At 25.2% G+C, this 25,526-nt stretch overlaps 7 protein-coding genes across 10 annotated transcripts; 4 read left to right on the top strand and 3 right to left on the bottom strand.

Moving 5' to 3' along the window:
- Positions 1-6,414: 6,414 nt before the first annotated feature.
- On the bottom strand, positions 6,415-7,429 carry LOC129608607 (splicing factor 3B subunit 6). 2 transcript variants are annotated; one of them, XR_008696899.1, is made up of 4 exons: positions 7,233-7,429; positions 7,057-7,175; positions 6,710-6,999; positions 6,419-6,625 (listed from the first exon to the last, which is right to left on the bottom strand). XR_008696899.1 is itself a non-coding variant. In XM_055520236.1 (3 exons), exons 1-3 carry the CDS (start codon positions 7,260-7,262, stop codon positions 6,777-6,779), a joined length of 372 nt encoding a protein of 123 aa, XP_055376211.1. In that variant the 5' UTR covers positions 7,263-7,429; the 3' UTR covers positions 6,415-6,776. The 2 variants fall into 2 exon arrangements, 1 of the variants encoding a protein (XP_055376211.1); XM_055520236.1 differs by having other exon boundaries at positions 6,415-6,999.
- A 718-nt stretch (positions 7,430-8,147) lies between these two features.
- Positions 8,148-10,014, top strand: LOC129608606 (ras-related protein Rab-43). The gene is made up of 5 exons (XM_055520234.1): positions 8,148-8,379; positions 8,448-8,591; positions 8,660-8,744; positions 8,860-9,116; positions 9,215-10,014. The coding sequence occupies exons 1-5, from the start codon at positions 8,314-8,316 to the stop codon at positions 9,317-9,319; spliced, it is 657 nt and encodes a 218-aa protein (XP_055376209.1). The 5' UTR covers positions 8,148-8,313; the 3' UTR covers positions 9,320-10,014.
- Positions 10,015-13,172: 3,158 nt separating this feature from the next.
- On the top strand, positions 13,173-14,591 carry LOC129608605 (vesicle transport protein USE1). Its single transcript, XM_055520233.1, has 5 exons — positions 13,173-13,485; positions 13,582-13,790; positions 13,868-14,034; positions 14,093-14,234; positions 14,285-14,591. Exons 1-5 carry the CDS (start codon positions 13,343-13,345, stop codon positions 14,326-14,328), a joined length of 705 nt encoding a protein of 234 aa, XP_055376208.1. The 5' UTR covers positions 13,173-13,342; the 3' UTR covers positions 14,329-14,591.
- Positions 14,592-14,787: 196 nt separating this feature from the next.
- On the bottom strand, positions 14,788-17,898 carry LOC129608603 (putative glycerol kinase 5). Of its 3 annotated transcripts, none has more exons than XM_055520231.1 (10): positions 17,639-17,898; positions 17,427-17,580; positions 17,243-17,336; positions 16,915-17,174; positions 16,441-16,553; positions 16,247-16,373; positions 15,747-16,181; positions 15,523-15,686; positions 15,293-15,426; positions 14,788-15,238 (listed from the first exon to the last, which is right to left on the bottom strand). In XM_055520231.1, exons 2-10 carry the CDS (start codon positions 17,529-17,531, stop codon positions 15,093-15,095), a joined length of 1,578 nt encoding a protein of 525 aa, XP_055376206.1. In that variant the 5' UTR covers positions 17,532-17,580; positions 17,639-17,898; the 3' UTR covers positions 14,788-15,092. The 3 variants fall into 3 exon arrangements, with proteins under 3 accessions (XP_055376206.1, XP_055376207.1, XP_055376205.1); XM_055520232.1 differs by having other exon boundaries at positions 17,427-17,590; XM_055520230.1 differs by having other exon boundaries at positions 17,427-17,898.
- A 914-nt stretch (positions 17,899-18,812) lies between these two features.
- On the top strand, positions 18,813-19,731 carry LOC129608597 (60S ribosomal protein L18). Its single transcript, XM_055520217.1, has 3 exons — positions 18,813-18,847; positions 18,966-19,052; positions 19,114-19,731. The coding sequence occupies exons 1-3, from the start codon at positions 18,845-18,847 to the stop codon at positions 19,588-19,590; spliced, it is 567 nt and encodes a 188-aa protein (XP_055376192.1). The 5' UTR covers positions 18,813-18,844; the 3' UTR covers positions 19,591-19,731.
- LOC129608596 (folliculin) lies at positions 19,637-21,552 on the bottom strand. Its single transcript, XM_055520216.1, has 6 exons — positions 21,073-21,552; positions 20,927-21,022; positions 20,440-20,865; positions 20,132-20,387; positions 19,977-20,079; positions 19,637-19,912 (listed from the first exon to the last, which is right to left on the bottom strand). The coding sequence occupies exons 1-6, from the start codon at positions 21,442-21,444 to the stop codon at positions 19,792-19,794; spliced, it is 1,374 nt and encodes a 457-aa protein (XP_055376191.1). The 5' UTR covers positions 21,445-21,552; the 3' UTR covers positions 19,637-19,791.
- Positions 21,553-21,975: 423 nt separating this feature from the next.
- Positions 21,976-24,847, top strand: LOC129608647 (U6 small nuclear RNA (adenine-(43)-N(6))-methyltransferase). The gene is made up of 4 exons (XM_055520302.1): positions 21,976-22,246; positions 22,299-22,509; positions 22,693-23,095; positions 23,161-24,847. The coding sequence occupies exons 1-4, from the start codon at positions 22,142-22,144 to the stop codon at positions 23,375-23,377; spliced, it is 936 nt and encodes a 311-aa protein (XP_055376277.1). The 5' UTR covers positions 21,976-22,141; the 3' UTR covers positions 23,378-24,847.
- The last annotated feature ends 679 nt before the right edge of the window (positions 24,848-25,526 follow it).

Genomic DNA, 25,526 nt, shown 5'->3' on the forward strand with positions numbered 1-25,526 from the left:
CTTCCTCCTCAATATGTAATTATAATAATTATATAATAAAAACATACACATATACATATGCAGATATTATTAAGGTTCATCATTAAAGTTTAAAATAAAAATTTTTAAATTTCTACGCCCTACTAGTACCTATTATAATAACGGAAAATTGATGAATGAAAAAAAAATTATTAGACGTGTATTAAATTCAAAATTAGAAAACAAAAAATTATGTGTGTTTAATTCAATACAATAAATTTTATCACACACTCAATCAATTCAATGACAAAAATATTAAATAATTTTTTTAACATAGTAGAAAACTAAATAATGCACCTCACCCATAATATGCATTTTCTTGCTTCTTTTAAAATACCAAATACATTTATTTTAAAAAGGGAAACCGTGGAACCAAAATTTTTTTTTCGAATTTAGTTTTATTCAAACGTCGTTCCATAGGAAGGAATAATTAACATTAGGTTCCTATTTTAAAAACCTTAATGAAGTTTAAGTAATGGATCCAGATTAGATATTAAACTTACCTTAAAAAACATAAAACCAGTTCTTTAAACCATTTATTTGTAAAGTAAGAAATTTGAAGAAAGAGATCGGCCAAACTACAAGAAGAAATCAGATGTAAAGTCTAACAATGAACTAAAATTGGAAAGAGTTCTATAATTTACGAATATAAAATCAAATGTTTATATATAATAATATTTTTTATTTAATATCGAATGTTTAAAAAAAGTTTTTCAATAAGCATTTTATTCTTAAGAAAATACAATTTGTAATATTTTCTGATACTCTAAGGTCCGTGAAATATGCATCTAAATAATAGCGCATTATGCTTATACATAACTATACAGACATATATACCTATGCATATATGATATTCATTTTCAAATTAATATGTACATATTTGTCATGGTCGTCGACTACCTTTAAAATTTATGTAATTTTACTTTTTTTTCTTTTAACTCATTAAATATGTGGACCACGAATTAATTAATTAAGCATTTGAAAATAACATTGAATGCTTTTTTTTTTTTTGTTTTATATTACAATCCATATGTGCAAAGAAATTTGTGTAAAAGTATGTAATGAAAAGAAATATATAATATATACGTATATGTATAATATCTATAAGTAAAGAAATGCTCATAAGCAATTATAGACGCACCAAATAATATTTAATGGTTCATTGATCTAATGTAAATTTTATCAATTAAATGTAAGTGAATATCTGCCGGTTTGTATATTAATTTACATAAAAATTCGGAATTATATTAAAGTGTTATATTTGTATATGAATAAAAATCTAAAATAAAAAAAGTTATGTATACTTTTGAGATCATTTCTAAATTACAATAGATTTAGTTCTAAATTACAACAGATTTATTTCTAAATTGTAATATTCATAATTTTTAAAATTTAAAGTTCAAAATATTATTTTTAGAACATTTCGCTATATTATATTAAGAGAAATAATCTGCTCTAAATTTTGAATGTATTTCTCATCCTTTTAATAGTAAAAATTATTTTAAATTGAAAAAAAAAAAAATATTTTGGTGAAAAACACCCATTTGATTATTCTCTTGCCCAAATTTGTATTAAAATCACATAAAATTTCAGAAAATATTTACATTATGATGATAATTTACTTACATTTTAGTTTTTTTAACTCCACATATAAAGAGAATTTTGGCATAGCAAAAAAATAAAAAAATTTAAAACTCATATAACTAAAAATTAAAATAGAAAAAATATTTTGTTTTTCTTCAATTACAAATTTTACATTTATTTAAAAACGGTTAAGTATACAAACATGATATTTTTTATTTTTTTTTTATATTTTAATTCACTAATATTACATCAATTGAAAATTCTTGGGAAAGAAAAATTTTTATAAAAATTCAATTACATTCATATACACCCATACATAATATTTTATTATATCAATAACTGTTAAATACATTTATAAAAACAATAGAGATCATTATACATTTAGTCGTTTGTGAGTGTGTGTTTTGTAATATATTTCCTTTTTTTTTTTAATATTGTAAAAAATATTTTCAAAAAATTGTTTGAACATACATCATTTCTTTTTTTTTTTTCATTTTATAAAATCAGTAATCATTTTAAATAAATGCTGTTAGAATCACACTTTATTCAAAAATAAAATTAATATTTTTTTTTTTTTTTTTTTGGTTATATAAATATTAAATATTTTAATCATTTTGAAAGGATTATTTCAAAATGATACACAGTAAACATTTAAATTGATGACATTTAAGGACCATTGTTGTGTACAAAAGCACAAGTAACTAATTATCTCAGCATTTTTGCATAAAATAATTTGGCATCGTCTGTAAATAGATAACAATAAAAAAATGAATATATATTAATGTCAACATCTTAAAAATTCGTAAAACACAATGTATTGTTAATTTAAAAAAAAACTCCGCAAAATTATAATAATAGGTTTAACACTTTTACAAATCGCCTAATTATTTTGGATACTCGTGACATGAATTTATTTAACATATTACAATGAAACATTAACAAACATACATATGTATTTTGTTAACGAACAATATGGAAATTTATTTTCCAAGTATTTAAATAAAAATGGAAAAAATTTGTATACCTATAAAGGATATGAACAGCTTTATCACAAAGAAACTTAAAATTAAATACTTTTAGAAGAAACTAATACTAATATTTTTATTAATATGCTGTAGAAATGCCTGGAAGAAATTTTAGACAAAAAAATGTGTGTACACGAACGAAGAGTAAAGTAAATGTAATAATAGATGCACTCGATAATATCAAATGGCGGTGGATAACAATTGCATCTGACCGTCCCCATCTGGCAATTAACAATTTATGCCAAAAAATAACAACTTTTATGCATAATTTTTGCATAAAACCGGTTCATAACTGCTTTATTAACAAATTAATATCGATAATTTGAATTTGGTATTTTATTTAAACGCTATTAAATAAAATTATTTTATCCTCTTCAAAAATTTCCATTTTGCACGAAGAATAAAATCAACAGTTGAATTTTTTTTATTGGCAATGCGGTATTTGTTTCTTCCATTATTGGTTACATTACCAATGTAAACATCTGTTTAAAAATTAATTTGCTTTCGTTAACAGCAGTATATCGATTAAGATGCAAAAGAAGTCAAAGCGCATTTTACATTTTCAATTAAACATATAAATTGCCTTATTGACTAAACGGTCAAAAAATGGTTTTAATTTGGCAATACCTTGCATTGAAAGCTATAAAATTAGTTAGCATCCACCCGCAAAACTTCTTTTTAAGATTTATAGTATAATCGGACAAGTTCTTAGACTACAAACCCACTTGGTGAACTTTGACAAAAAATGCCAGACTAATCAAAATCAAAAACGAAAATTAATGAGTAAAATATTAAATATAAAAATCGCTATATCTATATTATATATGTATGTATATATTTTATTAATATGAAACTAATCAATTTTGTAGAATTGATATATGTATATGTAGTTTACACAATTTAATAACCTAAATTGACTCAACTTTTATAGCTCCGAATTATTATACATACATATGTATTCATATTTAGACTTTTTTTTTGTTGTTCATCTGCTTGCGTAAATTTTAATATGTATTTGGACAGAAAAGTTAGCATATTAATAAATTTTAAAAATTAAATCAAAAATATTATTATTATTTGTTTCTAAAGACAAAATAAAATAATAAATTATTTATTAGTAATCGTACATAACATACATATATAATAAAATTCAATAAATGAATAAAAAAAAATCAAATACAAGTTCAAAGTATTTTATCAACCTCTGCTCAATGTCAGGGACATTTTATTTGAAAAATTCTAATAAATTGCTAATTGCTTAAAATATTTAGTTAAGTTGCTCAACTCATCCGTAAAACTTATAACAAATATAAGGGAAGATGCATAATCAGAATAACATGGAATAAAAATGAAATTATGAAAAAAATAATAAATAAATTTTATTTCTTCAAATATCGTTAACCCTTTCGGAACAACTTTTGCTAATTAATGCTTTTAAATAAATAGAATTGATAAAATCAAAATAATACTTTCATAAATTTTAAATTTTGGAGGTACATCCTGAAAATTTTCCGTACCGAACTTTACCTTTGCAATATGAATATGTGTAATCTCAGAGAGTATGTATTATATGTAAATGCATTGTAGACCAAATCAAGTAAAAATTAACTATAATATTTGTATACATAAATAAATTATGGCGTAGATGTTAAGAAAGTCTAATCTCTTATCTGTGTAAAAGGAAAAATAAATGTTATGTAAAGGAATTGCATAATATATCATGAATAAAAGAAAAAGATCGTAAAAATGTGATAGGTATTTCGTTTTCCAAAAGGTGAAATATGTAATTAGCCGGAGCAGTGCCTTTTAGATACTTTGTTTACAAAAAGGATCTTGAATGACCACCTTCTTGCATGTTATCGGTATTCAATTTACGTAGGTCTATAATTTGGCTTAAATTTGTTTGGACAGTCCTTATTTGTGCAAGTTACATCCAGATAATAAATAAGTACATATTTTGATAAGAAAACTTAAAAATCAAAAAGCATGTTATTTTGTCGTAGCTTGTTATATTGTCCTATTTCTACTAGTTCTTCATTTAAAGTGTTATATATCCACAAACATACATATGAGCACGTACTCTAAAAACAGCCAATGTTCTTTTTTTAAAGTAAGTACATAGGTGCATACATATATACATATATGTACATATGTAGGCATTACACATCAGTGAGTTTTTTAATTTTTCATTTTAGAAACCACTAAAATCTGCTTTAAAAACAAGTAACACTGTTTTAGAATGTTCGAGTAAATTTGATTTTTCAATTTCTTCATGTTTATTTATATTTTAGATATTATTTTACCAAACAAATTTTTTTGCAATTCATTGATTTTTCTTATGGAACACGAATCGAAAAATGTTATTGTGTATGTATGTATTTATAATTTTATGTTGTAAACATACTTACAAAATTGAAGGATTTACCTTGTTTTAAGATTGTTTTTCCTTCACATTGCTCACAATAAAGCATTTATAAATTAATGTAAATATAAGCAAAAAAACTGTGACGAACCAAAGATAAAATAATCCAGGAAGATCGCCAAATACTATAAAAAGTTTTTCATAAGCCACTTCAAGGATTTCTCTAAATGAGTTTGATTGATTTTGACCTCCACAGCAATTTTCCATTGTTATATATGTTTTTTTTTTCTTTGTCACTATGATCTACTCTTCACATTTGGTATAAAAAATGCAATGATAAAATCAGTTTTTGATATTTTAAAAATAGTTATTTCTGAAAGAAAAAAAATTTCTGAGATGTAAACAATCTTGTAAACACCAATATTCTTGTTCTTCTTATTTTGACATATGCAACATAACCGTCAATTAAAATATGAAAACAAGGGCTGTGTAAAACTCAAAATTCAATAATCTTATCTTACGCAAATTTCACTTTCCTTTAAAAATTATCATCACAAGCGCTTACGTTAGTAAATTAGCAAACGTAATGATTTTTGAAACTGTGTTGAGAGATGGTAAAAAATAGTGAAAAGGCCAAATTTTCCATTTTTTTTTACTTGTTATGAATGTGAATTTTTTATCTTTTATACATTGCTTACATATGCGCTAATAAATTTATCAAAAAATTTATTTTCTAATGCACGTTTTCTTAGTTATATTCGACATTGCAGCCTAATCATGTATGTACATACATATCTCGCTTTTATACATTTTAGAAAAAAAAGCAGGATACGCAATACGGAATAATTCTCACTCGAAAATTACATTATACAAATATAAGATGGTTACTTACTTTCTTATAACTTGCCGAGGAAATTAGCGAGATAGACGATCAGACCCCATATACATACATATGTATCTGTTCATATTTTAAATTTGGATGCAAAACATTTACATTTTATTTGTAATGTTAACTTTGAAGAAAACAATTTCCTCAATATATTCCCAAAATATGCCTCAAGAATATTCACGCCAATCAATCTAAAAGATTTAGCATATATATAAAGAATCTATTGCAGATCCTTAGTAAATTTCAAATTTAATTAAATTAAAATCAGCATACGTATATGTATAGTAATCAAATCAATAAATTCATTAGATTACTTAACACAGAAGGAAGAACCTTTGATCTAAGTATATACATATTATGCAAATCCATAAACGTAATTTTAATATTTTATTTACTTTAGTGCTTCATGAAATCAATAACAAAATTCAGGCATTAGAAAAGAAAAACTATCTTAAATTGGTCATTTCCATGAAGCATCTTCCTCACAATCAAATTTAATGCCTTCGCCTATAAAACAACCAACGAACTTAAATTCATAGATTTTGTTTTTATTTTGTTTTTTATTCTTTTTTTTTACATTTTACATTAATTTTTCTTTTTTTTTTACATTTTACATTAATTTTTCTTTTTTTTTATGATGAGTGATGATGATGATGATTTAAATTTAAAATGAGGAATACATAAAACAAAACTCTGTATAGGTATATACATCCACACATATGGATGCAATTTAATCATTAATTGGATCTAAAAAGATTTTTACTTTAGGTATGAATGTAAAGTAGTAATTCATTTTAATTTCTATATTGGGAATTTAAGCACAAATTATACCTTTTAGTACCTACAAACTTCGTTTTGTTTTAAGTAGTTTTCTTTTCGTTTGTTGTATACTTTGCATTTATTTTTCCGATGATATATTATATTTTGCCTTCAAATTATTTAGTTCTTCTTGCTTTTTATCGACATCCAATTTTTTGAAAGCTTTGTTAGATTGATAATAAAGGACTACTAAATATCTATTACAAACGTTAAAACCAGACAGATGATCACAAGCATTTTTAGCATCAAAAATGTCTTCATATACTACAAAAGCTGTGCCTCTGGTTTCTGGTGTATTCCCTCTGTAATTGGAAAACCAAATAAAATTAAAAATACATATTATTTAATTTGAACATTACACTCTTATTTGTCTAATTGCCCCAAATTTCCCAAATATATCATACATTTCATCAGACGTAATTTTGTATGGCAAATTCCTAACGTAAAGAACACGGTTGACTTCAGGTGGGAGACGAATCTAAAATGAATGAATTTTAGAACATTACACCGGTTCAATTAAAAACTAATTTCTTACATTTGCTCTTTTGGCTAACGACAAAGCCATATTTTAAGAGAATTGTGCCTTTTTAAGAAAAACTACCGCAAGTGATAATTGTGTCTTTAAAATCAATAAGCAATACTCTTTTCCTTTTGTTCGAATATCAGCATTAAATTAAATTATAAAAAAACGCTAGTCTTTTGTTTAATGTTTATTGTGACTGTCTAGTCTGATCTTGGTTATTGAACTGTCATTTCAGTATACACAAAATATGTGTTGCCGTATCAGCATAATTAGAGTACCTCTAAAACAACAAGGCTGGCACTCCTTGTTTGCCGATTTGAGTGATGGTCGTTTTTGACAGCTCAATAGCCAATCAGATCAGTTCCAATCCAAAAGGTTGAAGTACCCAAATATTACAAATAGTTTAAAAATGATTTCTTTTTAACAAAAGTTTTGCATTTTAAAATTATTTAAAATAATTGTGTATAAACAAGTTAAATTAATAGAAATAAAAAGTATAAAAGCAATTTTTTTAAATGATAGTTTTTATTTTCCTTTTTTTGGCGAATTTACTACAAAACGACAATATTTATGTATATGTATATGAAAAGGCTACAAAGATGAGATATTTTTTTAACAAAATTATTAAAAAGTTAATGTATTTTTATGCATATACAAACAATTTAAATATACAAGAATGTAATAATTGACACATATTCATAATCATTTCCATTTAATATTTTGATGACTAAAGTTTTGTACAGATTTTATAAAATTTCTTGCAAACAGGGTTGTGTGTGGAATAATCTGTTCACTGATGTCGCATGTATAAAAGAAGAATAATCATAAATTTAAGAAAAGGGCTTTTGTTTCTGCTGATTCTAGTGAGAAGGCAGCACTTTTTAGTTTGAGGAACATTAAACATTTGACAATAACATTATTGAATTGACAATGGGCGAGTTGCGTAAATAAACAAAGAATTTTTAATTTCGCTAAACAATTAATAAATGAATAAATCGAGATAGTTTTGGTAAAAAAATTATTTATTTTTACGTACATATAACTACAAATAAACTTATTGAGCTAAGGATAGAAATATAAAATAATTTTTAAAATGTCTGCGAGAAACCCTACAACATTGATGGCAGTAAATGATGAACAATTTGATTTTTTATTTAAAGTAAATAAAACTTGCAGAAAAATAATTTAATTTTATTTATTGAACTCTACTCAATATAATATATTCAGGTTGTATTAATTGGTGATTGTGGGACTGGGAAAACCTGCATTGTTCAAAGATTTAAAACTGGAAATTTCATTGACAGCCACGGAAATACTATTGGTGTTGACTTTTCTATGAAAACAATATCTGTAGAAGGAAAACAGGTCAAGGTATTTTGAATTATATGTCACATAACGAATAACATTGATAACAAAAATCGTTCCCATTATTCTCTTAGTTACAAATTTGGGATACAGCCGGTCAAGAACGATTTCGAACGATTACGCAAAGTTATTATCGTTCTGCAAATGGGGTTATTATTGGTACTAAAATATGTGATATTTAATTTTTTATGTTTGCATTTAAAATTTACAATTATTTATTATTTTTACAGTTATATATTAATCTAATATTTTATATTTTTAAAATACATTTTAGTATATGACATCACAAAACGGGCATCGTTCGCTAACTTGCAAAAATGGATTGACGAAGTGAGGAGATACACTGCATCAAATGTAATTATAATTTTAATTGGTAATAAATGTGATCTTGAAGAAAATCGGGAAGTAGAGTTTGAAGAAGCTGAAGCAATGTGCCAATATGTCCCAGAAATTCTTTTTGTTATGGAAACCTCTGCAAAATCAAACAAAAATGTGGAAGACGCTTTTCTAAGTTTAGCAGTCGAATTAAAGGTAAACATAGAAATAAAAAATTTAAATTTCTTTCATAAAATTTATAATCATTTATACTTAAACTCTTAAAATATTTTTTGAATTGTTTTAAATTATAGAGACGCCACGATTTGAATAATATACAAAATGAGAACGAAAGTGGCATAACACTTAGTCAAAGTAAGCCATTAAAAACATGCAGTAGTTCTTGCAACTTAACGTAAGGTACAAATATATAAATCGACTAATTTTATAAAAATCTCAAAATTTTATTAAAAAAATTTCAAAAATGAAAATAATTTTTAGAACAATTATCATAAAGTTTGACTTGAATATTAACAAAACTGTTGTTAAATTAAATAATTAAAACTACTTTAGTGATATCACTATTTTTAAATAATATATGTTTATTTTGTTCTTAATTTGATCTATTCGACCAGTAGAATTAATTACAATTGATGAGAGAATGATATTAGGAATCGTAAAAGTAAATTTTTTAATAAAATGGTTTATACTGAAAAAAAAAATGAAATAAAAACGACTAAACTCAATGTAACTTAATATTAGATGTAGATATATTTTAATTAACAAGTTCACTTTTCATAAAGATGACTCAATAATGTACCATTTAAAAAAAAAAACAATAAAATATAAAATGTAATATTGATAAAGAAAAAATAGAAACTGGTCGAAAAAATAACTACACATTTAAAGTGTAAGAAAAAAATAATTATTTCCATCCGTTATTGATATTATAACCTATAATTTTGTTAATCTAAATTTATAAGAAAGCTTTAATCCAAAATATTGTAATATTATAGTTTGATTAATATTAACAACCATTTGGATAAGTTTAATTTTTGTGTTTTCAATAAGAGAAAAAAATCATCTTTTTATTAAAATTAAAGAAACTATTCAATCTTTTTTGTTATTTAATTTAAAATCTAATTTGTTGTATACATATAATTTAAATGTGCGTTTTTTTGTAAAAAGAAAATATATGACCAAGAATAAGTAAACTACGTAGACGCGAAGAAATTGCAATTCCAAGTTTGTTTTATTAGACACGTTTTTTAATAAAATTTTGTTTTAACCTAATTAATCTGATTTCCTATATCCGTTTTTTAAAGTACGCACATTTAATGTCTTAAAACCTGTTAGGATCTTAACTTTTTGCAGTTAGAATAAAGAAAAGGTTAAAAATTAAAATTCAATATAAAAGTTTAATAATATAAGTAAACGAAATATGTAGTCTAATAATAACATTTGTTCGTTTGGAAACTTCACTCAAATTTTGTTCAATTCCTAAATATCGTATAATCACCAAATGAGAAGAATATGATTGCTCACCATATCTATCACATATAATTTTCAATTGAAAAAAATGTTTTTCCTTTCAGAAAAACATACTACGAAATTCAGTTAAACACTTTCGTTTCGGGATATCAGTGTTTCAAATTTCAAAATGTTTTGCACCGATATCTATACTATTGAAAGAAGTGTGTACATAAATGTATAAATTAAAATTCAAACGTAATCATTATATGAATGCTGTTTATGAATAGTTTGATTATAAATGATTTGATTATAAAAGAAGTAAAACCGACGTAATTTTATATAATTTTTATTTTAAATGTTACTTTTATAAAATATAAAAAATAATTTTATTACGAAGGTAATAGAATAAAATTTTTCTATAGGTTTAATATCCTTCTATAGATTATACACTACATTATCTATTCCCAATTAATGAAATTTTATAATTTTTTCAATTTGAAATTTTCTGTAGTCATTCTAAAATAAAATAAAATATACCGATATATGCATATGCAACTTCATAGCTGAAATCTAAAATTACATAAACATTTATATTTTTTATAAATGTTTATTATTTTTTCGTGGGGCTACTTTTAAAATGTTATGTATATTGAAATACATACAAAATTTAATGCTTATTTAAATAATTTGGAATTAAAAAAAATTTAAAATACAAAAAACAAAAGTAACCAAAAAAGAATTGCAATTTAATTAACTTGAAAAAAAAATTAAAAGTACCATTTTTAAAATATAACGTTAATTTGCATAGTATACTGTATTAATTATTACTAATTAGGAAAAATTTGTTGCAACTTTCTGAAGTTTTCTGTTTAACGAACTTTAACTTAACAACGGAAATATGTTCTTATATTCGATTCTCGAAAAAAAATTATGAAATATGGAAATTATTAGAATTCGTTTAATGAAATGTAAACTCGGCCCCAATTTGCGACGTTTGTTTTAACGATTTATTGTGTTAAAAAATTTCCTGTTTGGGCATTTAAAATTGTGTAGATGTCATCATTTGCAAGGTACAAATGTATTTTTTTGACAAAACAAATTCTGCTAGCAATTTTAATGTGAATGTAATACATATCATGTTCACACCTAGATACATCATGTTACTTATGTGACTGGAATTTTTTTTTAGTTTTATTTTACGGCTCCGAATTTTGGAATGTATAGAGAACGAAAATCGAGGACCTAGTGTATATAAACAGAGAAAGAGAAAAGATGTTTTTATTTAATTTGAAATCCGTCAATGTTTTTTTTAATGAATTAGTAATCTTTGTTTCTATTTCGCTTGTACTTCCTAAAATTAAATTTTGAAAAATTGTATCGTATATTTTAAAAAATCTTCATATAAGTTTTTTTCTTTGTTCCAAACATTGTCAAATTGAAATTGACATTGTAGTTCTAATACAGCTTCCCTGGTACAAAAAGTAAATAGATTAAGTATGAATGCCATTAAAACTTTAATGTTTGTAAAATAGAACTTTAATATAATATGTAAACAGTTTTAATGTAAAATGTAAAAGATAATAAGGTATTTTTAAAAGGCGGTTAGATCATCCAATATATAATATATAATCATAGTACACTTTTTCATTAGGGGCGCTTTTCCACTTTTTAAAGAAAACGATATGGGAAACATTTGTCTAGTTTCAAATTGTTATTCCCATTTAAAATAACAAATGAATATTTTTCACCATACTTACATATGTCAATATTATTTGTAATATAATATTGTAATATACCTAATTCGTTGGTTGCTTTCATATTTTTTAGCATAGTTTTATTATATTTCTCAAATGTCAAATAGCCGTACTTATCATCTTGTAAACTATTTCTGTGGCATCTCCAAATATAAATAGCAAGAATGAAATACTGGAAACATATCGCACAACAAGAATAATACAGCAGAAACTCAAAACAGTTAATTCCTGTTGTAAGCGTAAAATATCATCCATCTATACTTTATTAAAAATGTTTTCAACCTTTGATTTTTTTTTATAATCTATTTTACACTAAAGCCGTTGTTATTTTTTCTTGAAAAAGTAATGTTTTAACTTTTAAATCTTTAAGATAATTATGATTTTTCTGAGTTCCAACCAGAATAAAATTTTATATAAATTTGTGAATCAATTTCACTTTGTTTGAAAATTGACATTACAAGTTTCGCTTTAATTCAGTAATACAGAAATATTTCGAAGTTATTTTCGAAATGTCAAAATTATCTTAACGCAACTTAAAATCAAAACAACGCTATGGTTGCGTGGTTCTAATATAATATAATTGAAAACATTGAATTAATAAAAAATTAAAGTAATTTGTATTATAAAGCACCGCACTTTCTTTATTGCATATAAATTTACAAAATTTGATCTTGGCAAATATTTTTAAATTATGAATTTTCATCTTTCGCAATTAAATAGGTGTGCGATTACAAAAAGTAAACAGAAGAATCGGAGTTTTTCCTCATTTTCATTTTCGAAGTTTCAATTTGCAAATCTCAACTCGACTCATATTTTATTTTTACTATTTGATATCATAAAAAAAAATATTCTTTTTTTTATTTAATATAGAAGCATAGTATTTCGTGTTATTTAATGTTATAATCTTTACCTTAATATCAATAGTAATATAGAACGAATTAAAATTGCCATACTAAAATCTCATTATTTAAGGCTTACTTTGGTCGAAAATATGGAATCAGAAATATTACGGTATTATCTTCAGGGTGCGATATACTTATAGAATATAGATTTGTTTTTTAAAGGAATCGGTAAAAATATATAATACGATTTAATTGAGGAAGAACCATAATATCATATAATTTATATTTTATTAATTTTTTAAAGAAAATTTTACAACAAATACCAAATATTAAATAAAAAATTTAAAATATTAGTAACTTGTATGTTTTAATTATGCTTGCCAAATTAGAAGTTGATATAAGAATTTTATTAACAAATTGCGAAGAATTAAGCAAAGATGAAAGTAACTTCTGGAGATTAAAAAAATTCATCAAATCATTGGACACTATGATTTATGAGCTTAAAGACACCGAAACGTAAGTAATATTGAAAAACTATAAAATGAGCTAAAGTATGCAAGTACATATTTTCATTGATGACGTGTAAAAATGTGTATTTTCCATAATTTTTAGGTATTCTAGTCTAAGTTCTTTATCAGATTATTATAATCGTTTGCAAGAATTAAAGACGATTACAAATTATCAAGAAGCATCGGAGAACAAAAAAATACTTTCAAAATCAAAATTAAAACAAGGAGCCAGTAATGATTTGATTAGAGAAGTAAACCAAATAAAAAGTTCAAAAAAACTTTCTGATTTGCGAAAAGAGCTCCTGGATGAAGGTATCAAATAAAGTTTCTGAATATAATAGATATGTATGTATTTTTTTGTTTTATAATAATTTCCTATGGCAATGAAGATGATGGATTACGAAAACGAACTAATTTACAAAATGAAGGAATGGATCAGACTATGAAATATTACAGTAATGTGCAAGAAAAAATTACGGAAGATATGTTAGCATTAACACGTAGCTTACGAGAGCAAACAGCAACAGCTAATCAAATTATTAAAAAAGATACTGAGGTAAAAATTAATGGCTTAAAGTTATTTAATTTTTATATACAATGTATATATTATTTAGACTATAAGCCAGTCGTCGCATATATCAGATAAAAACTATGATTCTCTAGCTAAGGAAAGTGAAATCTTGCAACATCATTCTAGTAGAGCCTGCAATTGTTGGAAATGGTTAATGATAGTATCAGTAATAATAATATTTATATGTAAGTTTAAAAAGAAATTTTAAAACAAAAATAATAATTTTTCTTTGTAGTTATGGTTCTTTTCATGAGAATAATGAAAAAGAAAACTTCATGAAAGTGTAACAATTCGGGTGCATGGCTATGGGTAGTTCTTTTTATAAAATAATAGAAAAAATCACTTTTTGGAAGTATGTACATATTTATAATAATTATTATGTTATGTACATAAGTATGTACATGTAACATTACTATTTTGAACATTGCAATTCGTATTCAAGTTTTTTAGTGAAAATTAAATTATTTTTATTTATATATATATTTATAACATAATATTTATTTGTGTAATAAATCTTAATGTTCTTATGTTATAATACTCATGCGAGGTCAAAATAACTATTTTCTTTTGAAAGGAAAGCGGAATTCAAAACATTTTTAGGAAATATTAAATTTTTAATATATGTACATATCTGACGTCAGCATTAACTATGCTAAAGCTAAAAGCAATAATTTTTGTGCATACATTAAGAAATACTTTATGTACAATAAAAACATTCTTCAAAGTAAAAAAATAACATTTATTCTTAATTGTAACGCTAACAAAAAATGTTTTTAAAATCTCTGATAACAATTTCTGATAAATTGATAAAAAATAAAAGTCGAATTCCACAACCAATCAACCTGTAAAAATTCCTATAGGTACATCTTATTTTGCCATATTATTTATTGCTAATAATTAGTGTATTATATAGTGGAAGGCAGTTGATAGCTATTTAAAATATGTATACTAATTAAGAGTTTATATATACATATTATCGCAGAATGTTACAAATATTGTCTTTAATTGAAATTTACATAAGAAACTTCTCGCTCTTCCAAATATTATTTATACCATCCTTTAAAACGTGTTAAAACATCTTCCCAAACTTTAAGTTTAGTTTTATATTCTAATCCTATTTCGATACGGGGTTCAAAAATTCTGTCAATCTTTCTAAATTTTTTTAGTTCTTTGATATTCGTACATAAACCTATAAGATATAGATTTTTGTTATAATTAAAATAAATTTTTAATTTTGTATTACCTTCATTAAAAGCAACAACGAATGCTGATCCTAACACGCTAGCTTCTGTTGCTGTCGCTCTTTCAACGTTTAAATTCGTCAGATCGGCAATTAATTGACATATAAAATTATTTTTAGAAACTCCGCCATCCACTCTGTAATATCAAAAACATGTTTTTATAAAAATAAACGTATACGGTTTGTAAAAAAAAGGTTTTTCCAAAAAAAAAACGAAATGTAACAAAACTCACCGAATACATTTAAGATTGTACGAAGTCTCGTTTTTGGTACATTCATACAATTGGAAAACACGAAACGCTATGCTTTCTAGTAACGCTCTGACCATATGAGCTTTTTGGGTAGAAGGCCTTATCCCTAAGAAACCAGATGCTGATTTATAGTCATTGATAGGCGGCTATAGAAAAGAAATACAACTCTGCGAAATTAAATATTAATTTAATCTTATAATACTTACCCCTATACCACTGAATGCCGGCACGAAGTAAACTCCGTCTGTGTCGGAAACTGACTCAGCCAAGTTTGAAGTTTGTGTTGGATCATCAAAAAGGCCACAATTTAATCCCCAGTTAATAACTGTTCCAGTGTCATTGGCCGCACCTTCCATACAATACGTGAAACAAAAAGAATTGTCTCCAGACTTAAATCGCCATCCAACCATTGGATACAATCCTGAAAGTGATGCTTGGCATTCTTTCCCTGTATTAAGATTCAAAAATGAACCAGTTCCTAAGGTAACTTTAACATCTCCATCGTCAAAACAGGAAGATCCCCACATTGCAGCCGATTGATCGCTAAATGATGATGAAATTTTTATACTTTCACCAAAAATGGATTTGTGAACATATCCAAAATTGTAATTATTGTCAACAACCTTTGGTAACATTTCTTCCTAAAAAATTTTAATTTATATGAAATTAAATGAATTTTTTCATTGTAATGCAGGTATCATTTTACCCGAATTTTAAATATTCGAAAAGCCAATGGCGACCATTGCAAGGTAAATGGATCGAAAAAACCTGTAGCAGTACAGGACGTTATGTCACTGATATGATCAAATTTTTCAATATCCAAAGAATTTTTTCTAAAAAAAAAAAATTAAATTTAAACAAACAGGTTCCTATCCTGAATGAAGGTAAAATAAAAATTGCCTCAGCTTATATAATAACCAGGAATCTAACGTTCCAAATAAAGCAAGTTTTTGATTGATAGCATCTTTTAACTTGCTATTGTTTTCCATTTGCCAGACTAATCTAAGTGTTACCTGAAATTTGTACAATTTCAAAACAAGCTCCAATTAAAAAAAAATAAAAGCGTAACAAAATATAAATATAAATTTTAAAATATTGCTTAACTCGAATCTTTTTCAAAAAGTACAAATTAAAAAAATACAGAAACAGGTACAGCTAAGTATTTGTAGCCTAATACGCATGAAATATATACACGACATAATCTTGCAATTCATCTTTGATGCAAATATTAAATACCCTATAGTAAAATATGCGAAACTATAGTTTCGCGTGACTATTCAAACATATCAAAACTTTGACAGAGTTGAAATCTAATACGTAACATAATGACGATAAATTAAAAAAAGAAATATTCGTAAGTTTCTGAGTCAGCACCTGAGAATTCATCATTTTCAAAACACTGGCGGCCAAAAATCTTTTGCTTCTTGTAATAAGATACAAGAAGTATGAAAAGTTATTAATGATTTTTAGAAGAAAACTATTATTCCATTTTTGGACTAATTGGTCAGCTCTCAAATCTTTCCAAGTTATAAAATTATGAAAATGTTCTCCAGTTTCGCGATTCCAAGTAATAAAACTAGATCTTTGAGTAGAAATTCCTAAACCTAGAACGTCTTTAATATTTATTGATGCGTCTAAAATATTTCAAAAATTATTTAAAAAAAAACGTATTAACAGTTTGTCAAATACACATGGTGCTTACCTGCAATAGCATTCTTTATTACATTAATAATGCTTTTCCACAGTCTTTCTGGTTCGATTTCGAAATAACCAGGCTCATCATTTAAAAGCTGAACCTATAAAACCATGTGCATAATGTCTATAACTCATTTTTGAAAGAGCATAAATTTAAGAATTATAATTCCGTTTTTATTTGAAGATCTTACCAATTCTGTTGAACCACCCACTTTTTTGAAACTTAGATCAAATATAAAACATCTTATTGTGGTCGTTCCAACATCCAATGAAGCTATATATTTCTTCATTTGCATTTTTGTTACGCAAGTAGGCACCTACCCACTACTCAGAGGTCAGAAAAAACTTAAATGAACTTTAGTAAATTGACGTTGTAATTGAGCTTTCTCTATTATTTTATTACTTGGATTGTTAATTGATAACAGTTTATAAACAACGATAAAAAACATAGACAAATACATACATAATATGTATTGAGTCTTGATGTGCAAATTTCACTTTCTTTTGCGTTCCGTTTTGTGTAAAACCTGTTTAAACTCAGCTTCATAATACATATATATTTATTCGGTTGTGAATAAAAATTGAATCAAAAAAAATAAAAAAAGTAACTTATTCAACTTAGAACAACCCCCCAAATCAAATAAACAAATGTCAAGTACAAAATTTTGCTGCCCGAATATTTCTCAAAAAGTCAAAACATTGAAGTAATGACAACTGGGTTGTTGCACTTATCTTCTTTTTGTGAATTTTTGTTTCATAAACATTTGTTCTTTACGCAAAAATCAGAAACAAAACAAAAATACAGAATAAAACCTTAATGAGTTAATGTGGAAACATCTACAAGTAGATAAAATTCTGTCTTCAAAAGGAAATATGTATTCTTTTTAAAGACAGAAGCAAGAACTCAACAAAAAGGATGCTAACATAAAGTTTTTCCATTCTTTCTTAAAACTCCAAACAAAATATGAGTTCGAAATAAATTAACCAATAATTACTTAATTATTATTACAGGAAAAACAGAAAAATCGTATAAAACAAGGATGTTTACTTCACACACTTTTGACATAAATTTTGTAAACGGAATAGAAGCATAATTGAACCTATTTCTATTATAAACAAATTAATTAGAAATTACATAATCATAGAATCTATTTTTGATAAATCAGAATCTTCTCCAATGCGTCCTTTTAAAACAAATTTGAAAGCGATTCAAGAAGAATGACAGAATAAGTCATTTTTGAAATTTTAGTTCTCAGATTACGAGATTACGAGATTAGAAATATTTTCATTTAATCAGAGCAAATCGAAAACTCTGAATCTGATCAGATTCAAAAGTATAAGAAATTAAATACGAAAATTAAATTTAAAAACGAAAACGCCCAATAGAAATACTCGTTTAGAAATGAGTAAAGTTTTGGAGTGAAAAATATTAATGAGCTTCAAGCGTACTTATGTAAACACAATCATCTAGATTAAGTTTTTATACGCAATGGAGTTGCGTTTTGATTGTCAAAGTAACGCAGTTTTGCCGGAATTTTTTTGACATTTTAAATACGTATATTTGGTTTGGATTGTCATTGGCACTTCCTTTCTTAATTTTGTTGTCAAAATGGTAAGATATATAATTTTTGCATTACTTAAATATTATATTAAAACATCAGAAAAATGCAACCAAATTCAAGTTAAATGAAAATGGAAAATTCAAACTTAATAGTCTTTTTTCCTTTTAGGGTATAGATATTTGCCACAAATACGATAGGAAGGTTCGTAGGACAGAACCAAAATCCCAAGATGTTTATTTGAGATTGTTGGTGAAAGTAAGTAAATAAAATATGGTACACAGATCATATAATTTAAACATATTTTTTTTTTTTTTAGTTGTACCGCTTCTTGCAGCGTCGCACCAACAAAAAATTTAATCGTATAATATTGAAGCGTTTGTTTATGAGCAAAACAAATAGGCCACCTATGTCACTACAGCGTGTTGCTCGTTTTTATAAAAAAAGTGGTCAAGAGGATGTTACTTGCGTAATAGTAGGCACCGTTACTGATGATGTCCGTCTTTTAAAAGTACCTAAGATGACAGTATGCGCTTTACATGTTACACAGAAAGCTCGTGAACGCATCTTAAATGCAGGTGGTAAAATTCTTACATTCGATCAACTCGCATTGAAATCACCGACAGGCAAGAAAACTTTATTAATGCAAGGAAAACGTACTGCGAGAGAATCGTGCAGACATTTTGGAAAAGCCCCAGGAGTTCCCCATTCACACTCAAGACCTTACGTTAGATCAAAAGGACGTAAATTTGAAAGAGCTCGCGGTCGTCGTTCAAGCTGTGGCTATAAAAAATAAATGCTTATATAAAAAATATAAATAGCTATTAAAAACCAATAAAAAACTTTAAAGTGAAATTTTATGTTTTGAATGGTAGGTAGTTGCCTACATAATTTTTATTGGAGTTTCTATAAATAGATAACATGGCTAAATTCATAATATTTGATTTTAATTTACAACTTCGCATTCATAAATGCAATTGATACCATCCAGGAATTTTCATCTTAGGTATTGGCTCCAGTAATTTATCAATAATTGGTCCTGTGGAAGTATTCCCAAAATCTTCTTAAATTTTGCGATATCTGTAGAAGATTTTATTTTGGATATATATATTACTTTGCTAAAAAGAAAGATATTTCTTTAGATTTAATTTTTCTAAATTTTTGAATTGTAAGTATTCATACTTTTTCCACTCTTCTATCAGTACTTTTAATCTTTTACTTAAAACCAAATCTGTAAACAAGGGCTCATTAACAGCTTTTACTATTTGAACAAGTAAAGTTGGCACTACGAAACAAAAACTAAGTGAAGTTTCAGTTAAAATAAAAATTAAAGATACTTTTAACGGGTATTTCCCCTAGCCATTTAACAACAACAGCGTTATTTTGAGTTTCTGAAAACTCTATGTAAAATGTTGAAGAAGAAAGCACAGGAAGCCGTTCTCCAGGTTGAATTCTAAAAATCTTATAATTTTCCGGACTAGTAGTTGAAACACTAGTATCAAACACAATATTTTTACCCATGACTTGAGGTAATAGGCTTTTTAGAGTTTCCACTATAAACTTGGTCTGGTCTGATGATCCTCGAACTAAAATCTGATATTAATATGCTGTTAAGTTTTATAATTTCAAGAAAAAAGTAGTATACATTTATTCCAATCAAAACACAATAAGAAGCCTTAATAAAATTACTTCCTAATAATTCACTAAGCTGCCTTATATATTTTTCAGAATTATTGTCATTTTGATGATCAATAGAAATACTACTAATATTAGATGCTTTTTTCCACAATGAGTTACAAATATTTAACGTGTGAGTTTTCAAGTTGAGCTTACTGAAATTTTCAAACCCGATATGTTCCGTTAAATATTTTGACCCAGCTAATAATATCCATGTGAAATGAGAATGAATTATTTTAAATATGTTACTTTCCCCCGTTAAATCTATTAAAGATCTGTGTGTAGTTGAAATTATTTGACCACCACTTGATATTCGTCGTTGAATTGGCGAGGATTTAGCTTTTTCCTCGTTACGAACTCCTTTAGCTAGGGTCTGAATCTCAGATGAAATATTCTAAAAACAAAATATTCTAATGTACTTTGTGTACTTCTAATGTATACATTTAGATACTTACAGTTATATGCTTAGCTAGAAATGGTTTCATGTTTAATAAGTAATATTTGTCCTTCATAATAATAACTATTGAAAAGAGTTGATAAAATCCCCTAGCCTGCGGAAAATAAAATTTTATATAAATTTTTTGATATTACAACATTTTACTTGAAGATCGCTGACATGAAATGTGTGACTTAATATATGTCCGTTAAGTGCATCTCCAAAAAAAACGAACCCTCCATCCTTCTTAGAACTTATCTCACAGCTTAAGCTTCGAACTGAAGCCTGTTTTATAAGACCGTAAAGTTCTGGAAATATTGGTCCTTGGGTACTTAAATAAGAAATTCCTGCATTTTCATCTCGACTTAGCATTACAGTAGATTCTATTGAGTTACATGCAGGGCACAATTTATTTGACGACTGAGTTAAATCAAAATTTATGTCTTCAACTTTTGTCTCTTTTAAAGATTGTGTGCATAAAATTGAAGAAGGTCCATGAGTCTCGCAGAAATGGCAAAGTGAAATTACTGCATTCATTTTGTTTTAATTTTACATAACAATTAAAACACTGTTTTCTCGCACAGTTCTATAATTAAAACAATATAAACAATCCTTAAGCTAGTTTACATTCACAATTTGACATAATGTCATTTTGCCGTCAATAAATATAAGAAACATATGAAATGAATACCTGCACGTTCATTCAAAAGCCTATCAAGGCTGCCAACATAAAAAAATTTTGAGAGCGATTTAAAAAAAAATAAAGGATTTGAATTGAAATAAGAAAAAATTAAATGGATATGGCTAAGAAACTCCGTTTTTAAAAAAGCAAAAGGAAAAATAGAACATGAATGTTTTTTCGCTGTCTTTTCTACAAAAATAGATGAAAAATTTTTGTAGAATTTTTTTTAAACTAAGAAATAGTGTACAGGTCCAACCCTGTATTTTTATCATGCTATGCCAAGAAATTATTTATGGGCATGATAAAAATATAATCTCATTAGTCATATGATTTTGACAATTAATTATCAATATAAAGAAATGATTTAAAATATATTTACTAAACAAAACAGATGGATTGAGAATGAACAACATACAAACACACACAATACTTATTTTAATTCAAATATGTATGTTTAAACTTTTATAAAAAAACGCAATATTACAAAAGAATTAGAGTGACTGTAGGAGTGAGCAAAATAAAAACATTATTATTTATCCTGTACAAATCACAATGTCAAGAAATTTATATATGCATCCAAGAAATATTTACAAAGATCCACCGGATTATGTTGAATTGGCTATTAAATATCCGAATTTTCGAGCAGTATCTAAACTTGTAAGTACTTTCAGTAAATTGAAATTTTTCATAGAGAGATTCATTATTTCAGGAACTAAATGGTAAAGTATCGGTAAATTTAAAAAATCCTGAAGCTTTAAAGCAATTATCAAAAACTCTGCTCCTAAAAGATTTTCAACTTGACATTGAGTTTCCTGAAAAGTCTTTAATTCCAACCATTCCTCTCAGATTAAATTATATATTGTGGATGGAAGATTTAATAAACTTTTTTAACTTAACAAAAGTTGAAGGAATAGATATTGGCAAGTTTTCACAAATTATTTATTCATTTTTTCTATAATAGATAAAACTACATAAATGTAATTCTATTAACAAATTACCTGTAGCAAACCGACTAATGGGACATGTACAAATTATTAATATTATTATTGAATTTAGCTTTATGAACTATGGATGTTAATAATGTACTTGGCAAACTATTTTAGGTTGTGGAGGAGCTGCAATCTACTCAATTCTCGCAGCAAGAAAAAATTATTGGAAAATGATAGGCTTAGAAGCAGATCAAGAAAATGTTGATTTTGCGACTTTAAATATAAAAAAAAATAATTTAGAAGAACTAGTATACATATTTCAACAGATGAATGATGTTATATTTAAAGATTTATTTGAATTAGAGCAAAATATGACAAGGAAGTTTACATTCTGTATGTGTAATCCACCATTTTATGAACATCAAGATAATTTACCTCAAAATAGACAATATCGCAAGCGAAAGGCACCAAGGAATGAAGCAACGGGGAAATTTGCAGAATTGGTTTGTGATGGAGGGGAAGTAGCTTTTGTAAAGAAAATTATATGTGAAAGTTTAGTTTATAAAGATAAAATATTGTAAGCTTGTTTAAAAAAAAACAGCAAAAACAAAAGAAAATCATACTATTTACTTTGTTTTTCAGAATATATTCTTCTTTACTTGGTCACAAAAAAAGTGTTTTTGAAGTTCTACAATTTTTACGAACCAAAAATGTTGAAAATATTTTGCAAACCGAATTTTGTCAAGGAAATACTACTAGATGGGGTGTTGCATGGTCTTTTTCAAAAACTTTAGATTTGAATCTTTGTAAACATTTGTGCATAGGAAAGCCTATCGAATTAAATGTGAATTGTACTTAAGATAACCAAAGAAATGAAGCATTAAACTTGATTTATTTTTTTATATTTTCGTAATATTGAAAAAGCTTTGTAAAATAAAACTACAATTTTATTAATTTTATAAATCTCAGCATTTAATCAATGCAACTTAATTTTCTAATGAAATTTGTGTTAAATTACTAGACTTTTTATTTTTTGTTAATATTTTAAAAAAATATTACGTGATTACATTAGTTTTTTTTTTTTTCTTAATTTAAATAATTTGTTTTTAGTTTTTTGTTTCTTAGTATTTCATATACATAACATATAAATATACTAAAAACAATTTTTGTTTTTGTAATATTGTATACATCATTTACGAATTGTGTTTATACATAATACAAATTTTTATTTAATGTATAAATTTTTTGCATAAATAAAAAGCTGGTATGTTACAACAAAAATAATTCAAACACTTTGTGTTTATCAATTAAAAATAAAGAAAATACATGATATTTTTGTCCCGAAATCTTTAAGAAAACAAAAAATTATGCATAAGCTAATAATGTCTGTAAATTTCAAATAACAACAATAATAATATTAAAATGTTGAGGTTAATTTGTGATAAAAGTTTTAAAACGAAATAATGTTAAAGATTCCATAAAATATTTACCAATATATAGATAGCTTGTCTGAAATTTGTATGCGTCTTTTATGAGAAAATAGTTGAATTAATTTTGTGTTTGATTAATTTAACCTGATTTGTATTTTATTAACAGTTGAAAATGGGTTACTCTGGTCAAATAGACCATGCACATTTTATAGATATTTAATTTTTAAGTTTTAAAAATTTATTTAGAAAAAAATATCAGAGTATTTTTGGATAACGAATAATATTTATGTTACAATAATAAGGGTATTCAAAAAAAAAAAAAAATAAAATAATTTGAAATTTAATTACTTAAAACAGTTGAAAAAAATACATATGTATAATAAAAAATTAACTTTGTTTTAATTGACTAAATATTTTTTATTTTAACTTTAATAAATCATTAGAAATTTTTTTATGGTTTGTCATTTTTACTTTACTCTTTCTTTTTTTTTTGGAAAATGAATTTTTTTTTAATAATTTCTTTATTTTGTATTGTAAGCTTATAACTGAACTTAAATTAAAATATAATATTCAGTCTATAATAAAATATTTGATTTACCACTTAAGTTACTATTTTAAATTTCTTATCTTCTAATTAACTCTAGTTTAATTATTTTTTTTTTAAACTACATATTCCTATATTTAAAATAATTACCTTCAATTTATTATTTTTTATATTTTTTATTTGTTTCTAATATTTATGGCAATAACGTGGCGCATAATGAATCTCTAAATAAAAACAAATTTGAACTTAATTTTTAAATTTAAACCCTTTTTCCTTTATGTATTACGAAATATTAATTTGATTACATAATACTTTTTCCGTAAAAAATAATGTTAATTTCAATAATATGCAATTGTTATTTCAATATTTTCATTTTATTTCTAATGTTGTATATATATATTTAATAATTGTACATTCTAAATGTACAATTTTATACGAATGAAAGTAAATTTATATGTGTATAAAATGAAAAATAAAAGAAAAAAGTAGATTTAGATTACAAATTTTCATGCATTTAAAAAACCGAAAAATTACAACAAATTTTAATAAAGTATTTTTGATAGAATTGCTTTGTGAAATTGGTTTTAAAATGTGAATTTTTCACTGGTCTGTCGTGGGTATAATTTAATTATATATAATTTAACTCAAAATAGCTATATAAACTCAAAAAAAGATTAAAGCCTTCAAAAAATATATAAAATTAATTACAAAGTTATCTCTTTCGTAAGTTTTTCCTGTTTGTTTGTTTGAATACTGAATGAATCGCGAATAGAAACCAATATTTTAAAAATATAAAATTTATTAATATTTCTGGTTAAGATAAATGAAACAAACTTGTCTGTATTTCAGTCCATGATCCTTCATATTTCTTAAACTTCCTCAGGATAACAAAAAAAAATAAATATAATATTGAACGCAATAACAAGTATAATACTTAATAGTAAATAATAATTACTTTAGATACTTTAGATAAAAAGTAAACAATGAAAGAGTAAAAGATAAATTTCAATAAATTTCAATTAAGTGTAATTTTA

The sequence above is a fragment of the Condylostylus longicornis genome, unplaced genomic scaffold (genome assembly GCF_029603195.1).
Source record: "Condylostylus longicornis isolate FDR11 unplaced genomic scaffold, ASM2960319v2 ptg000033l, whole genome shotgun sequence".
NCBI classification, from domain to species: domain Eukaryota; kingdom Metazoa; phylum Arthropoda; class Insecta; order Diptera; family Dolichopodidae; genus Condylostylus; species Condylostylus longicornis.

Excerpts from the sequence above, each read along its gene's own strand:
- LOC129608647 (XM_055520302.1), top strand. The coding sequence starts at position 22,142 with ATGTCAAGAAATTTATATATGCATCCAAGAAATATTTACAAAGATCCA. Across the intron at positions 22,510-22,692 it reads AGTTGAAGGAATAGATATTG|GTTGTGGAGGAGCTGCAATC; the intron begins GCAAGTTTTCAC and ends AAACTATTTTAG. Across the intron at positions 23,096-23,160 it reads GTTTATAAAGATAAAATATT|AATATATTCTTCTTTACTTG; the intron begins GTAAGCTTGTTT and ends TTTGTTTTTCAG.
- LOC129608603 (XM_055520231.1), bottom strand. The coding sequence starts at position 17,531 with ATGCAAATGAAGAAATATATAGCTTCATTGGATGTTGGAACGACCACA. Across the intron at positions 16,374-16,440 it reads TGGTTATTATATAAGCTGAG|AAAAAATTCTTTGGATATTG; the intron begins GCAATTTTTATT and ends TTTTTTTTTTAG. Across the intron at positions 16,182-16,246 it reads TTCGAATATTTAAAATTCGG|GAAGAAATGTTACCAAAGGT; the intron begins GTAAAATGATAC and ends AAAATTTTTTAG.
- LOC129608597 (XM_055520217.1), top strand. Across the intron at positions 19,053-19,113 it reads ATTTGAGATTGTTGGTGAAA|TTGTACCGCTTCTTGCAGCG; the intron begins GTAAGTAAATAA and ends TTTTTTTTTTAG.
- LOC129608606 (XM_055520234.1), top strand. The coding sequence starts at position 8,314 with ATGTCTGCGAGAAACCCTACAACATTGATGGCAGTAAATGATGAACAA. Across the intron at positions 8,380-8,447 it reads AATTTGATTTTTTATTTAAA|GTTGTATTAATTGGTGATTG; the intron begins GTAAATAAAACT and ends TAATATATTCAG. Across the intron at positions 9,117-9,214 it reads GTTTAGCAGTCGAATTAAAG|AGACGCCACGATTTGAATAA; the intron begins GTAAACATAGAA and ends TTTAAATTATAG.
- LOC129608596 (XM_055520216.1), bottom strand. The coding sequence starts at position 21,444 with ATGAATGCAGTAATTTCACTTTGCCATTTCTGCGAGACTCATGGACCT. Across the intron at positions 21,023-21,072 it reads TTCATGTCAGCGATCTTCAA|GCTAGGGGATTTTATCAACT; the intron begins GTAAAATGTTGT and ends TATTTTCCGCAG. Across the intron at positions 20,080-20,131 it reads AGGGGAAATACCCGTTAAAA|TGCCAACTTTACTTGTTCAA; the intron begins GTATCTTTAATT and ends TTTGTTTCGTAG.
- LOC129608605 (XM_055520233.1), top strand. The coding sequence starts at position 13,343 with ATGCTTGCCAAATTAGAAGTTGATATAAGAATTTTATTAACAAATTGC. Across the intron at positions 14,035-14,092 it reads TTATTAAAAAAGATACTGAG|ACTATAAGCCAGTCGTCGCA; the intron begins GTAAAAATTAAT and ends TATATTATTTAG. Across the intron at positions 14,235-14,284 it reads AGTAATAATAATATTTATAT|TTATGGTTCTTTTCATGAGA; the intron begins GTAAGTTTAAAA and ends TTTTCTTTGTAG.
- LOC129608607 (XM_055520236.1), bottom strand. The coding sequence starts at position 7,262 with ATGGCTTTGTCGTTAGCCAAAAGAGCAAAT. Across the intron at positions 7,176-7,232 it reads CGTTAGCCAAAAGAGCAAAT|ATTCGTCTCCCACCTGAAGT; the intron begins GTAAGAAATTAG and ends CATTCATTTTAG. Across the intron at positions 7,000-7,056 it reads GCAATTAGACAAATAAGAGT|AGGGAATACACCAGAAACCA; the intron begins GTAATGTTCAAA and ends TTCCAATTACAG.